The following is a 13,939-nucleotide window of genomic DNA, read 5'->3' as shown; positions in this document are numbered from 1 at the left end:
CAAGGTGTCTGCCCTTTCCAATAACACCCTCCACCCTTTCCTGAAGCTTCTGTCTGCTCAGCAGAACAACTTCTCTGTGACATTTTTAGATATTAAAACTGAAGCATCAGTGATCAATCTGAGGGAGATGATGAATGGGAGAGGAGAGAGTTATTTAAACCACACCACGTGAGACGTTTAGAGGGGAAATTACACAACTTGTCTGCTCATGTGCCAACATGTGAAGCATACCAAGCCAAAAAGTTTGGTTTAATCTTTAACCATATTAATAATTTAATGTAAAATTAGGGCTGCACAACAAATCTTTTATTCCATCGTCAGGGTGATATAAACTTGTGCAATAAACGCATCTCAACAGACTGCGACATATCGCGAATGAACCTCAAGAGATTTTTTTTTTTTTTTTTTTAAATAGAGCAGAAAACAGTAGTTTAAACTATCATTCTTCTTTTATTGCGGACTTCTGTGTTCAGTTTAATGTTAAATTAGCCTCGGAAAGGATTTCCTTTTCCTTTTTAAATCCAACAAGCAATATGTTGAATTTAAGCAGAATACAGAAAGCAGCAGAACTTATTACACTTTGATATGTTTATTTATAAATAAAGCAGTGTTTCCTCTATGTTGATTTTGTAGTGGCGGCCCGCCATGGCAAAATTTCGGCCGCCACGGTATCAGAAATAGGGCAGACACACAATGTAGTCGCGGTTGCCTTCAAAAATGATCCTGCCGACATAATGCACCCCCCACCCCCAGTTGGCTGCCGCTCAGATTGCAATTTAACAAGTAGAACTATTCAGAGGTTATTGGGCCCGTCCAGTTTAAAGGTCCCATGACATGGTGCTCTTTGGATGCTTTTATATAGGCCTTAGTGGTCCCCTAATACTGTATCTGAAGTCTCTTCTATATAGACCTTAGTGGTCCTCTAATACTGTATCTGAAGTCTCTTTTATATAGACCTTAGTGGTCCCCTAATACTGTATCTGAAGTCTCTTCTATATAGACCTTAGTGGTCCTCTAATACTGTATCTGAAGTCTCTTTTATATAGGCCTTAGTGGTCCCCTAATACTGTATCTGAAGTCTCTTCTATATAGACCTTAGTGGTCCTCTAATACTGTATCTGAAGTCTCTTCTATATAGACCTTAGTGGTCCCCTAATACTGTATCTGAAGTCTCTTTTATATAGGCCTTAGTGGTCCTCTAATACTGTATCTGAAGTCTCTTTTATATAGACCTTAGTGGTCCCCTAATACTGTATCTGAAGTCTCTTTTATATAGACCTTAGTGGTCCCCTAATACTGTATCTGAAGTCTCTTTTATATAGACCTTAGTGGTCCCCTAATACTGTATCTGAAGTCTCTTTCCTGAAATTCAGCCTTGGTGCAGAATTCCAGCCACTAGAGCCAGTCCCACAATGAGCTTTCCTTAGGATGTGCCATTTCTGTATCTGTAGCTTTAAATGCTATTGAGGAGGAGAGAGGGGGGGGCAAGGTGGAGGGTGGGGGTGTGGCCTTGACCACCGTTTGAAAGCCATGATGTCTCTCTCTCATGGGTGGGCCAAATTCTCTGGGCTGGAAAGGCAGAGAAAGGGGAGGTAACCTTGCTCCTTATGACCTCATAAGGAGAAGATTCCTGATTGGTCCATCTGAGCTTTCATTTTCTCAAAGGCAGAGCAGGATGCCCAGGGCTCGGTTTACACCTATCACCATTTCTAGCCACTGGGGGACCATAGGCAGGCTGGGGGAACTCATATTAATGTTAAAAAACCTCATAAAGTGACATTTTCATGCCATGGGACCTTTAACTCCACGTACTGTTGGGTTGATGGAGTTTATGGTCAAAACGTTCGCTTTCTTCCGAATCGACTATTAAACGACGAGCTCCACCAAAAAGGTCACCGCGGTGGGTCCGTTCTAATTGGACAACGTTCAACTTGTCAGTTCTGTCAGCTCATCGTCCTGATCTCAAACATCTGGAAACATTAAAACGCTAAGTAAGGGACACAGACCTGCCCCCACTGCTAAAAAAAAATAAATCCTAAAGGAAACAATGAATAAAGTGCAGTAAAAATGACAATATTTCTCTCGGAGTTGTAGTAGAGTAGAAGAATAAAGTAGCAGAACATGGAAATAATCAGGTACAAGTACCTAAACACTGAAATGAAGTATAGTATGTGAGTAAATGTATGCGTTTACTTTCTGCCACGGGGTAAATGTACTCACAGCGTTAACAAATGTTGCTCCTGCGTCTCCTATTAAGGCTTTAGTTTTCTTCATGGGGGTCTGCAGAACAGAAACAAGAACAGACAGACGTGATAAATGACACAAGAATGGCCCTGTAAATAATAATAATAATAATAATAATAAATTACCATTTATTGAGACATTGTGAACTTTTCATCCTTAATTAATCCCTTGTTTGTGTGTCAATCCCCTCCGGTTTTGTCATGTTTGTGCCTACATCTGCTCTACATCTGCCCTCTGTGGATAAATAAAGTGTTACACTGTCTTGAAACAGGTTGCAGATTCACTTTCTGCTGATTTCCTAAATTGATAAATCGACTTTTGGCTGTCAAAAAGGCTTCCTGCATTGACAGCTGAGAGCACACAAACAACATGAGAGGGCAGTAGACTTGCTTCTTAAATCTATATTAAAAAAGGTGCAGAAGGTCACTGAATTGGAAAGAAAAATTGACCAGTTGAACGGATGAACAATAGAATGTCTGTTAAATTAGAGCAGCCATTCGTGTAGACCAAAAAAATTTTTATCTTTTGTCCCCCTTATCTTGAACGGACTTGCCAAGGCCGTCTCTTGAAACAAACAGTCACCCTGTCGGGGCTCTGCAAGCGAGACGCTCTTGTTCCTCCCCCGTCTTCCCCAGTGCCTGCTGATTTTCGTATCGGTTCAGGGGTGTCACCACGGCAACGACGCTATGACATTCTGCGGACTGAGAAACTAGTGGGCTGCCGGGCTGTGCGTTTCTCAGCAGGCCGAACCCCCCACCTCCCCCCCGCCCTGTACCCCCAGTCCCACGCCTTCGCCGCGAAATGTGCAACTGTACATTTATGTTATGTTGTATTGTGTTATGTTATGTTATGTTGCATTGTGTTATGTTGTATTGTGTTATGTTATGTTATGTTGCATTGTGTTATGTTGCATTGTGTTATGTTATGTTATGTGCAGCAGTGCAAATGTACTGTTGTGTGCTTATGTTCCCACACTGTTCTTATCTTTATGAGGATAGTCTGAGAGCTGCTTTTTTGTTTCCCTCTCCTCTCCTCATGTCATGCTGTATCTGTTGCGAGAGTTAGGAGAGAGTTGAGATGGCGCCGCATATGGCGACTCAGTGCGTTTGTGCATGTTGCTTTAATGTGACTTGCACATACGATACCAAGACACATCCCTTGTGTGTGTGTAAACATACTTGGCAATAAAGCTTTTCTGATTCTGATTCTGAAAAAGGTCCTATGACATGGTGCTCTTTGGATGCTTTTATATAGACCTTAGTGGTCCCCCAATACTGTATCTGAAGTCTCTTTTATATAGGCCTTAGTGGTCCCCTAATACTGTATCTGAAGTCTCTTTTATATAGACCTTAGTGGTCCCCTAATACTGTATCTGAAGTCTCTTTTATATAGACCTTAGTGGTCCCCTAATACTGTATCTGAAGTCTCTTTCCCAAAATTCAGCCTTGGTGCAGAATTACAGCCACTAGAGCCAGTCCCACAATAAGCTTTCCTTAGGATGGGGGCAAGGTGGAGGGTGGGGGTGTGGCCTTGACCAACAGCCACTTTGCTCGTTTGAAAGCCATGATGTCTCTCTCTCTCTCATGGGTGGGCCAAATTCTCTGGGCGAGCAAAGCAGAGAAAGGGGAGGTAACCTTGCTCCTTATGACCTCATAAGGAGAAGATTCCTGATTGGCCCATCTGAGCTTTCATTTTCTCAAAAGCAGAGCAGGATACCCAGGGCTCGGTTTACATCTATCACCATTTCTAGCCACTGGGGGACCATAGGCAGGCTGGGGGAACGCATATTAATGTTAAAAAACCTCATAAAGTGAAATGTTCATGCCATGGGACCTTTAAATGGATAATAAGGTGATAAAAAAACACCATAACATACAATAAGATGACTCTAAACCTAAAGCTAGGCTACTATAAACCAACACACAGGTGTTTATTTACAGGCAGGAGCATTAGAAGTCACTGTAAGTAGTATAGTGTTTTTAGGATCAATACAGGTGATTTACATCTATGAATGTTGACAGGTGTTGTGCCAAAAAAGTGACTGCCCTGTGCCCTAGATTCTAACCAGTCCAGTCTTTTTTTCCACTTGCCAAAAAGTGATCGCAACCCCTACTTTGTCACTCAAAATGACTTTGATTTCATTCACGAGGCTTATATCTGACAGATCATAGCCACCCACAACGTTGAACCTGTTGAAATACATTTCTAAAAAAGAAGCAATACAACCCATAAAATGTACTTTTGCACATGCCAAAAAGTGATTGCAGCACCTACTTTGTGTTTACAAGGTTATTTCTGCCTGAAAATGACTTTGAATTTATTCATGAGGCTTATATCTGACAAGATTGTAGCCCGCCCAGTACTTTTTACCTGTCAAAATACCTAATACAACCAATAAAATGTACTTTTGCACTTGCCAAAAAGTGATTGCAGCCCCTACTTTGTGTTTACAAGGTTATTTCTGCCTGAAAATGACTTTGAATTTATTCATGAGGCTTATATCTGACCGATTGTAGCCCGCCCAGTACTTTTTACCTGTCAAAATACCTAATACAACCAATAAAATGTACTTTTGCACTTGCCAAAAAGTGATTGCAGCCCCTACTTTGTTTTTACAAGATTATTTCTGCCTGTGAATGACTTTGAATTTATTCATAAGGCTTATATCTGACAAGATTGTAGCCCCCCCCCCCCCAGTAGCTCCTACCATTTCACTGAAAGGGTATTTATGCCACAAAATGACTTGATTTTATGAATTGGGCTTACATCTGACAGATTATAGCCCACAATGAACTTCTTTCCTGTTGCAATACCCCTTATCTACCTCCATCCATGTAGGCTCAAGTAAGCTGTGTACGTAGGCTATTTAAACACGCTTCCCGCGGACGGCATGTGATCACTTTTTGACGTATGATCACTTTTTGAGGTATGATTACTTTTGGCGCATGATCACTTTTTGACACGACACCTAAATGGTAACTCACCATCCCCCCCAGAAGAACATCCTGGTCGTCGGCGAGGATGAGGATGATGTTGCTCGGTTTGGCGGCGGCGGCGGCGGCGGCGGCGGCGGAACACCTGACGCAGCAGGTGAGCAGCAGCAGCGGCAGCAGCGTGGGCAGCGTCCCGGCTGCACGGTGACCTCTCTGTCGGGCTCTAGTAGTCGCTCCAGATCCGCTCCTCAAACCTGCCATGAGTCCACGGCTCCACCGGGCCTCCTGCTGCAACACACGCACACACACCGGTGCACGACTGATTGTCTGACTGGTTTCGTTTCCTGCTCGGGGGGTTAGATGTGTGAAATGAGTGGCTGGACAGTGTGACACAGAAGTTTGAGGAAGTGGAGTCAGGTTGGTGGTGGTCATATGATCAGACTGAGTGGGAGGAGTAAAGACCGAGAACACTTTGTACGAGTTTTAACTACATCTGTACTAGTTTAGTTAGTTTATTTTATTTGCAGAAACAAAGATATAAAGTAGATCTAAATACAACAGATTTTAAAAAGCAAATTTTATTTTTTTTAAATACAGCATTCATGCAAATACAAATACACCCACCACCACCACCCACCACCCCCCAACCCTAAAACACCTCACCACAAAGAAATTCGCCTTGGTTGCACTTAGAAGTAGTCGCCCATATAATATGTATTGGGCATGCTAGGAAGAAACGAAATTAACCTACCAACAATACCAAATACAAGGCACAATTATTCAATAACATACCACATGCACACAAATAAAAATAAATGACCAAAACAAAATACCATAGATTCTCAAGGAATTGTTTCAATTTATGGTCTCATTTCTTCTTTCATAAAATGATCAATATTTGCCCCATTTTTTGTCACAGTATTCTAGTTTTCCAAATGTCTTATAAGACATCCTTTCAAATGCTGCCACTCTTGCCAATTCAACAGTCCACTCTTGGACCTGAGAGTACTCCCTGGGTTTTCCACCTTCTAAGAAGTATCTGTCTGCCTATCATGATGCTGGTTTGGATCCAATTTTTTATGTACTTACTCCCTTCGGTTAATACTGAATCATCCCCTAGGTCAAATAGTCTGGGACAGAACTCTATTTGAATCCCTGAGATCTCAATAAGGAGACTGTGTATCCATGTCCAAAATTCTTGCACTTTGTCACAGGACCATAAAGCATGTAAGAGATGACCCTCTTCAGATTTACATCGCCAGCAGTTTGGATTTGCGATCAGACCTAATCTAAACAGTCCAGATGGGGTCCAATAAAAGCAATGCATTAGTTTAAATTGTATTAAACGTACTCCTGCATCTCTTGACATGGTTTTTATGTTTGTACATATCTTTATCCACTCATCCTCCTCCAGTGTCAGACTTAGGTCCCTCTCCCATATGCTCTTAAAGGTCCCATGACATGGTGCTCTTTGGATGCTTTTATATAGACCTTAGTGGTCCCCTAATACTGTATCTGAAGTCTCTTTTATATAGACCTTAGTGGTCCCCTAATACTGTATCTGAAGTCTCTTTTATATAGACCTTAGTGGTCCCCTAATACTGTATCTGAAGTCTCTTTTATATAGACCTTAGTGGTCCCCTAATACTGTATCTGAAGTCTCTTTTATATAGACCTTAGTGGTCCCCTAATACTGTATCTGAAGTCTCTTTTATATAGACCTTAGTGGTCTATAAAATTCAGCCTTGGTGCAGAATTACAGCCACTAGAGCCAGTCCCACAATGAGCTTTCCTTAGGATGTGCCATTTCTGTTTGAGGAGGAGAGAGGGGGGGGCAAGGTGGAGGGTAGGGGTGTGGCCTTGACCAACTGCCACTTTGCTCGTTTGAAAGCCATGATGTCTCTCTCTCTCTCATGGGTGGGCCAAATTCTCTGGACGGGAAAGCAGAGAAAGAGGAGGTAACCTTTCCCCTTATGACCTCATAAGGAGAAGATTCCAGATCGGCCCATCTGAGCTTTCATTTTCTCAAAGGCAGAGCAGGATACCCAGGGCTCGGTTTACACCTATCACCATTTCTAGCCACTGGGGGACCATAGGCAGGCTGGGGGAACGCATATTAATGTTAAAAAACCTCATAAAGTGAAATTTTCATGCCATGGGACCTTTAAGAGCTAGTATTTCCCCGTCCCTTGCTGTCTGAATCAACATGGAGTAATACACAGAAGCCTTGAATCCTTGACTATAGTACCTTAATATCTCTTCTAGGAACCCAGCTGTTTTAGGAGCTGTTGTGTTGGGTCTAAAAATCCCCAAAAGCATGTGATGTAATTGTAAGTATCTATAGAATTGCGACTTGGGGATTCCAAATTGTTGTACCAGGTCATCAAAGGATTTCATAGTATTGTCGTAATAAAGATCGCCCAGAGTAACAATGCCCCTCCCAATCCAATCCTTCCACCAAATGGGGGATTTGTTAACGCATAATTTTGGATTCAACCAGATACTAGAGCATACATTCAAAAAAAACGGTCAAATTTAAACATCCTGGCGACTTTAATCCACATCCCTTTCAGGTTGGTGAATATTGGATGAGTTTTAGCTTCTCTTGTTAGGTTTATGGACAAACATTGGAGTGACGGTACTGGAGCAACCGACTGCTCAATACAGAGCCAGGTGGTGCCCTCTCTGGATGGTGTCCAGTGGGTTAAATGTCTCAAATTAAAAGCCTAGTAATAAAATAACGTATTAGGTAAACCTAATCTTCCTCTGTCAATTGGTGTCTGCAGCTTTCTAAGATGTAAGCGGGGTCTCTTACCGTTCCAGATAAATTACTTTACTATCCTGTCAAACCATTTAAAGTATGACATGGGGACCTCAAGAGGAATAGACTGAATCAAATAATAGTTTGGGGGACACAATTAATTTTTTTTAAAGCAATTTTAGTGCGGGAGAGATAGCTCATTCCTCTACTTATAGGCTCTGGGGCGTCGGACTGGGGGGAAAAAGGGGTTAGGGTTAGGGGGGAGTACCCAGGGCCCTCATGTGAGGAGGGCCCAAAAAGATGCTAGAATGAATAGCTGTGGATGCGGGGAGGGGCCCATAGAAATTGCCTTTTTACAGGGCCCAGAATTTTGTGCTACGCCCCTGTATAGGCAATATAATAATAATATAATCACTACAAAAATACAAAAAAACACACAGGTACAAATATAACACACTAAATATGTATATATGAAATAATAAAGCCAGAAAAAGACAAGGCAAACAAACCAAAACCTCTTTACTAACTTTTACTTTTTAACTAACTAAAAAGAAAGGGCTGGATGCTCAGTTAGTATGGATACAATAGTACCATTTAATGAATTCATTTTATATTCTATTCCATGGAGCCCCTAACAGGACATGGGGATTTCTTTGAATATTAACTCATTGAGAAAAATATTCAGATCCAAATATAAGCATATATTTAAATAAATACATACTTAAACAACAATACATAATGACACAGATTTGAGACATAATAGAAAAAGAGGATGACGTCCCTATTTCTAACATCAAATTAAATTTTACATTTCTTTGAGGGCATTTAGTCACGTCGTGAACATTTCCCTGGAATTCAGGCCGACATTGTTTGGGATCTCTGGGATCTTTTTATGTCCCTTGAGTAGAATTTTAAATTGAGTTTTGTGGCTTCAAACAGTAGCTACGAACAACATGAGTTGGTCATAATGAACTGACCAAAGGTGCGGCATTTCTTGGTACTAAAATAGTCATACAACCCTGTTTCTGTGTGGAGCACAGAGGCTCATTTGCATAATTATCTCACACGAAAAAGAGATTTCACGATAATAAGGACTGGCTATGGATATCTAATCTCTGTGCACTTCCCTTCAGAGGGCCTGATGTTGTCAGGGCTGAGCTGTTTACAGCCAAAAGAAGCTCTGTGTGGATGTATTGAGGTAGCCTGGTCCTACCAAATCAGGTACACTAGCCTGGTCCTACCAAATCTGGTACATTAACCTGGTCCTACCAGACTCTGGTCCATTAGCCTGGTCCATTAGCCTGGTCCTACCAGACTCTGGTACACTAGCCTGGTCCTACCAGACTCTGGTCCATTAGCCTGGTCCTACCATACTCTGGTCCATTAGCCTGGTCCATTAGCCTGGTCCTACCAGACTCTGGTCCATTAGCCTATCCATTAGCCTGGTCCTACCAGACTCTGGTACACTAGCCTGGTCCTACCAGACTCTGGTCCATTAGCCTGGTCCTACCAGACTCTGGTACACTAGCCTGGTCCTACCAGACTCTGGTACATTAGCCTGGTCCTACCAGACTCTGGTAAATTAGCCTGGTCCTACCAGACTCTGGTCCACTAGCCTGGTCCTACCAGACTCTGGTCCATTAGCCTGGTCCATTAGCCTGGTCCTACCAGACTCTGGTACACTAGCCTGGTCCTACCAGACTCTGGTCCATTAGCCTGGTCCTACCATACTCTGGTCCATTAGCCTGGTCCTACCAGACTCTGGTACACTAGCCTGGTCCTACCAGACTCTGGTCCATTAGCCTGGTACATTAGCCTGGTCCTACCAGACTCTGGTAAATTAGCCTGGTCCTACCAGACTCTGGTCCATTTCATTAGTCCAGAGAGTCTGGCCACTCTCCATTGACAAGTGTTAACTTCCTTGAAGGCGGGTACTCTGTTGAAGTTTAAAACTATTGGATCTGCCAGAACCAATTGCTAACGTTTGGTCGTGACATCGACTTAGCATCGCTAGCGTTAGTCTTAGCATCGCTAGCATTAGCCTTAGCCAACTCCTTCACCGCTAACGGAGCGAGCTGGAAAATCAAACTGTTCCCGATCCCCGTGGGGAGGAGGGCCACGACATCACGGCCACCAACACAACTCAGCAAAGATGGTTCTTGCTCGGGCTTTAACTTCTGGATATTCGCCAGCGTTGCCACAACGGACCGAATGGCTTCGCTCGCATCTTTCTCCGCCGCCGTTACGGAACTACAACTCAAACTAGCGCACGACCTCGACGTCATCGTTCTCAGCCACTCACTCTGTTCACTGATTGGACCGGTAAAGATTTGGCCGGAGAAAACCCAAGAATATACCGCAAACCCAGACGGAGTACTGAAGGAAAATGAAAATTGAGCGGAAGTACGTAGGAGGGCGGAGCCAGGCTAGTACTGAGGCGCAACGGCAGGAATATTCGGGACGCAGCTCAAGCATTGGAGGGGGCCGGGGGCGTGCTCAATTTATGGCAGCTATATTCACTAATTTTAAAGCCATTTGATAATTAATCTATATCCAGGATGTTCCACTTCCGGGATTGCTTCGTTGCTGTCAGATATTCCGTCAGATGTCCCTCTTTTCGGCCGGATGTGCGTCCCCTTCCTGTGTCTCTGTGTTGGCGTTCTAACCTCCGGCTGATTTGTGAGGACTATGGTTAACTGCTCCTCAGATCTCTGCAGGGTAAATCCAGACAACTAGCTAGACTATCTGTCCAATCTGAGTTTTCTGTCGCACGACGAAAACAACTTTTAAACGTACACATGTTCCACCAAAACAAGTTCCTTCCCGAGGCTATTTTGCAGAGGCACCGTGGCTCCGTCTGGCGCTTAGCACCGCCCAGGACGATTGTGATTGGCTTAAAAATATTCATCCTGTAGAGCCGACATCCTATTTTGTACGTAACTGTTCTCCAACTGTCTTCATTGTTTTGAAAACAGAACACAACTAATGTTGAGTATGACTCATTTTTTACTCCAGCCACCTAAAAAGAAGCAAAAACTGTCTGATGTTACTATTTTTAGGTTACATGACATACTGTAGGTAGGTTAGGAATTTGACATAAACAGCATTACTAAACTTTAAACCTATTTTTGTTTTACTAAGTTGGAGTAGAGTTGACAGAATGAACAGCGATATTTCTTCAGTAACAGAACTTTTGCTCCATTGATTTGCCAGTTCAGTCAGAGAGACTGGCTGGAAATGACACAAAGTTGAAGTTATTTTAAAAACCTAAAACACTGAGGGGGCTTTAAAAAAAAACAAGTTCAGGGCTGGAGCCCCAGAAGCCCCCCCTTGCTCCGCCCATGCACACCGGTGCTTTGAGAAGTGAGAATTAAAGGATCCGTACAACATGTCTTAACAATCTCTGAATTTCTCTGCAGTAAATGTTGTTTTTTCGGCAGCTGATGGTGTATTGCAGGCAGGTAGCGATCAGTCAGGGCAGTCATGCCTGATCTGCTGCTTCTCGAACCATGAAATGAGCTGAAGTGTAATATGACATTGACAAAATAGTGAATAGGTTATTCAATGCTAATTCTTTAACACAAAGTAACACATATTATATCAATAATAGCTAATAACCTGTCTTTAAAATCATGTGTTTATTCAGGTTGAAGATAGTTGCAGCACAAAAAATGACAGGCAGAGTGCAGGGAAGTGCCAGGATGTCCCAGGATGCTCTACATCACAATATTTCACACAGCCCAAGTCAGATAGTCACAGCCTGGAACAATGTTTGCTTACCACCCTCAGCAAAAGCCTAAACACCTGTCTCTACAGAGAGTGTTTAGTTGTAAAGATGGTACCAACCGCAAATTGCTAATAAACACAACCCCAATTATCATCATTGGTTTTGAGATGTTACTTGCTGTGAATACCTTGTCTGATAGGCTATAGTATCGTGGCATAGTATCAGGACATCCTGGCTAGTGACTATCGAGCACAGCTAGGGGCGAATTGCCGGATGGTCGGATGATGGGTCTATTTGGGAGAAAGTCCAGGGCTGTTTTTTAGTCCCAGTCTGTCCCTGGCTGAAGGTGTTCTGCTGAACTGATAGTAGCTTCAGAAAAGGGTGCAGGTTATTATTGGTCACTGCAACTTCTTATCATCCTCTTTATCGTTACTGTGATGCAAGGGTTTCGGTTCAACAATGGGGGAGGTGTGGGGGGTTGGGTTTGAGCAAAATTGAAATTTTGAACTTCAAACACTTCATTTCCTGCATTATGGTGAATCCTGGCACCTTTTCTGCCTCATATATTTCAGAGTCCTTTTATAGGAAGCACCTCTATGATATTCAACTAACTGGCCCTTAATCAACAGTGAATACATGGGCAACTAATCAGATCAGGGAAGTTGGAATGCATTCTCTGCTTTGGCCAAAAGACTGTCCAGGCAACCTTGAAGGTTTTGCCAGTAGATGAAGACAAGTTTATTTTGGGAATAGACCTTTTTCACGGCAGACATGTTGACATGTCATAGCAGTAAAAGCACAAGTGTATTAAAAACCATTAATGATGGCTGCATTCCACTTAGGAGAGGCCCTGGTATTGTGCATGCTGACTCTGATGACTGAAATAGCTTACTGGGACACTGAGCCATCGTTAAGGTTATCAGTTTCAGCTATGCTTTTCCTACTATGACAAGTCAACATGTCTGCTGTGAAAAAGGTCCATAGATTGATTTAGGCTGTTGGACTAGACAGTTTCAAAACCGCTTGATTCCGAACTATTTCGAGCAAAGGTCTGGGCCATTTGCCGATATTGTATCTGCAGTCCTCTTGGACCAACTCTGGGATGTGTTCCTAGATGTGTATCATTCAGTTTGCAAATTAAAACCGCTCCAGGAGACTCTCTGAACTGTGGCCTAGATCTGGATTCTGGCACCAACCATTCAATTATAACAGAAGTTTTTGTTTTACAATCAGCATTTCTCTAACAGCCCTCTTAACAATACCCAGATGGAGCTCATGGGTGGAGCAAATGAGAAAATCAACATTGTCAAAATACTTAAAGCGACGGTGACCTGTGGTGTTAATCGGTATCTTCCTCTCTGGTTGTGGTTAATGTGAAAGGAGAAGGTACCATTGGGATGGACCTGTTCACAGCGTTGAGCTAGAGCACATGTGTCAAACTCAAGGCCCGCGGGCCAAATCCGGCCCCTTGCGGATTTAGATCCGGCCCGTATATCAATTTGGGTTCACAATACATTTTGGCCCGCCTAGTTGTGCGCCAAACCAAAAACACAGGAAAGTGTTTTTTAAACTGCAATTATCTGACATTCAAGGCAAAATATGGCAGATTTGCCGACTCAGAAGTTCCCACAGAAGCATATTCATGTGTTTTCATATTCAGGCTGTGAAACAGGTTGTTGTTAAAAAGATTTATCATTGTTTTGCTTGATTTGCTAATTTCTATGATGGCTAAGGAACTCTTTTGATAACTTTTGTAAGGCTCCATGTCAACAAAAATGTGACAAAAATGTCGGAAAAAGCAACAAATTTATAAAAAGGTGACAAATGTCTGAGAAAGCCACAAAAAAGTCGCAACAAAAATGAGGAAAAAAGCTACCAAAATATAAAAAAAAGTGACATGCAGTAACAAAAGCACGTCAATAAACCCTACATGTCTGGCCCTTGGTGTGATTCTCTTTTTCCAGCGTGGCCCTCTGGGAAAATGAGTTTGACACCCCTGAGCTAGAGTGTCAGAGTGTTTCTCCCACATTCAGTGAATATAAACGCTGATTCAACAACATAAAAAAAAGTAAAGTAAAGAGACCTCCGGAGCTGCCTCACATCCGAGCTACCATCTCCTCCACTACACCGCTGCAACAGCAAAGATCTATTATGTCCCAAAATGGCCAACAGGTCAGTTTATATATTTATTTATATATATATATATATACATTTCTTTTAAGAAAAAATAAATAAATAAATAAATAAATAAATAAATAAATGGTCTTCCACAGT

General features: G+C 42.5%; 1 protein-coding gene across 1 annotated transcript in view; it reads right to left on the bottom strand.

Annotated features, from left to right (window-relative positions):
* The window catches only part of gnsb (glucosamine (N-acetyl)-6-sulfatase (Sanfilippo disease IIID), b), a 26,421-nt gene extending 20,831 nt beyond the window's left edge, over positions 1–5,590 (bottom strand). Inside the window, exons 1-2 of the mRNA XM_039779706.1 lie at positions 5,229–5,590; positions 2,221–2,280 (exon numbers count right to left, since the gene is read on the bottom strand). Of these exons, the coding sequence (XP_039635640.1) occupies positions 2,221–2,280; positions 5,229–5,438 (270 nt within the window). The 5' untranslated portion in view covers positions 5,439–5,590. The remainder of the gene's footprint in view (positions 1–2,220; positions 2,281–5,228) is intronic.
* Between the last annotated feature and the right edge of the window lie 8,349 nt (positions 5,591–13,939).

Source organism: Perca fluviatilis, chromosome 17 (assembly GCF_010015445.1).
Source record: "Perca fluviatilis chromosome 17, GENO_Pfluv_1.0, whole genome shotgun sequence".
In the NCBI taxonomy this organism is placed as follows: Eukaryota; Metazoa; Chordata; class Actinopteri; order Perciformes; family Percidae; genus Perca; species Perca fluviatilis.
This window is presented reverse-complemented; position numbering and strand designations above follow the sequence as displayed.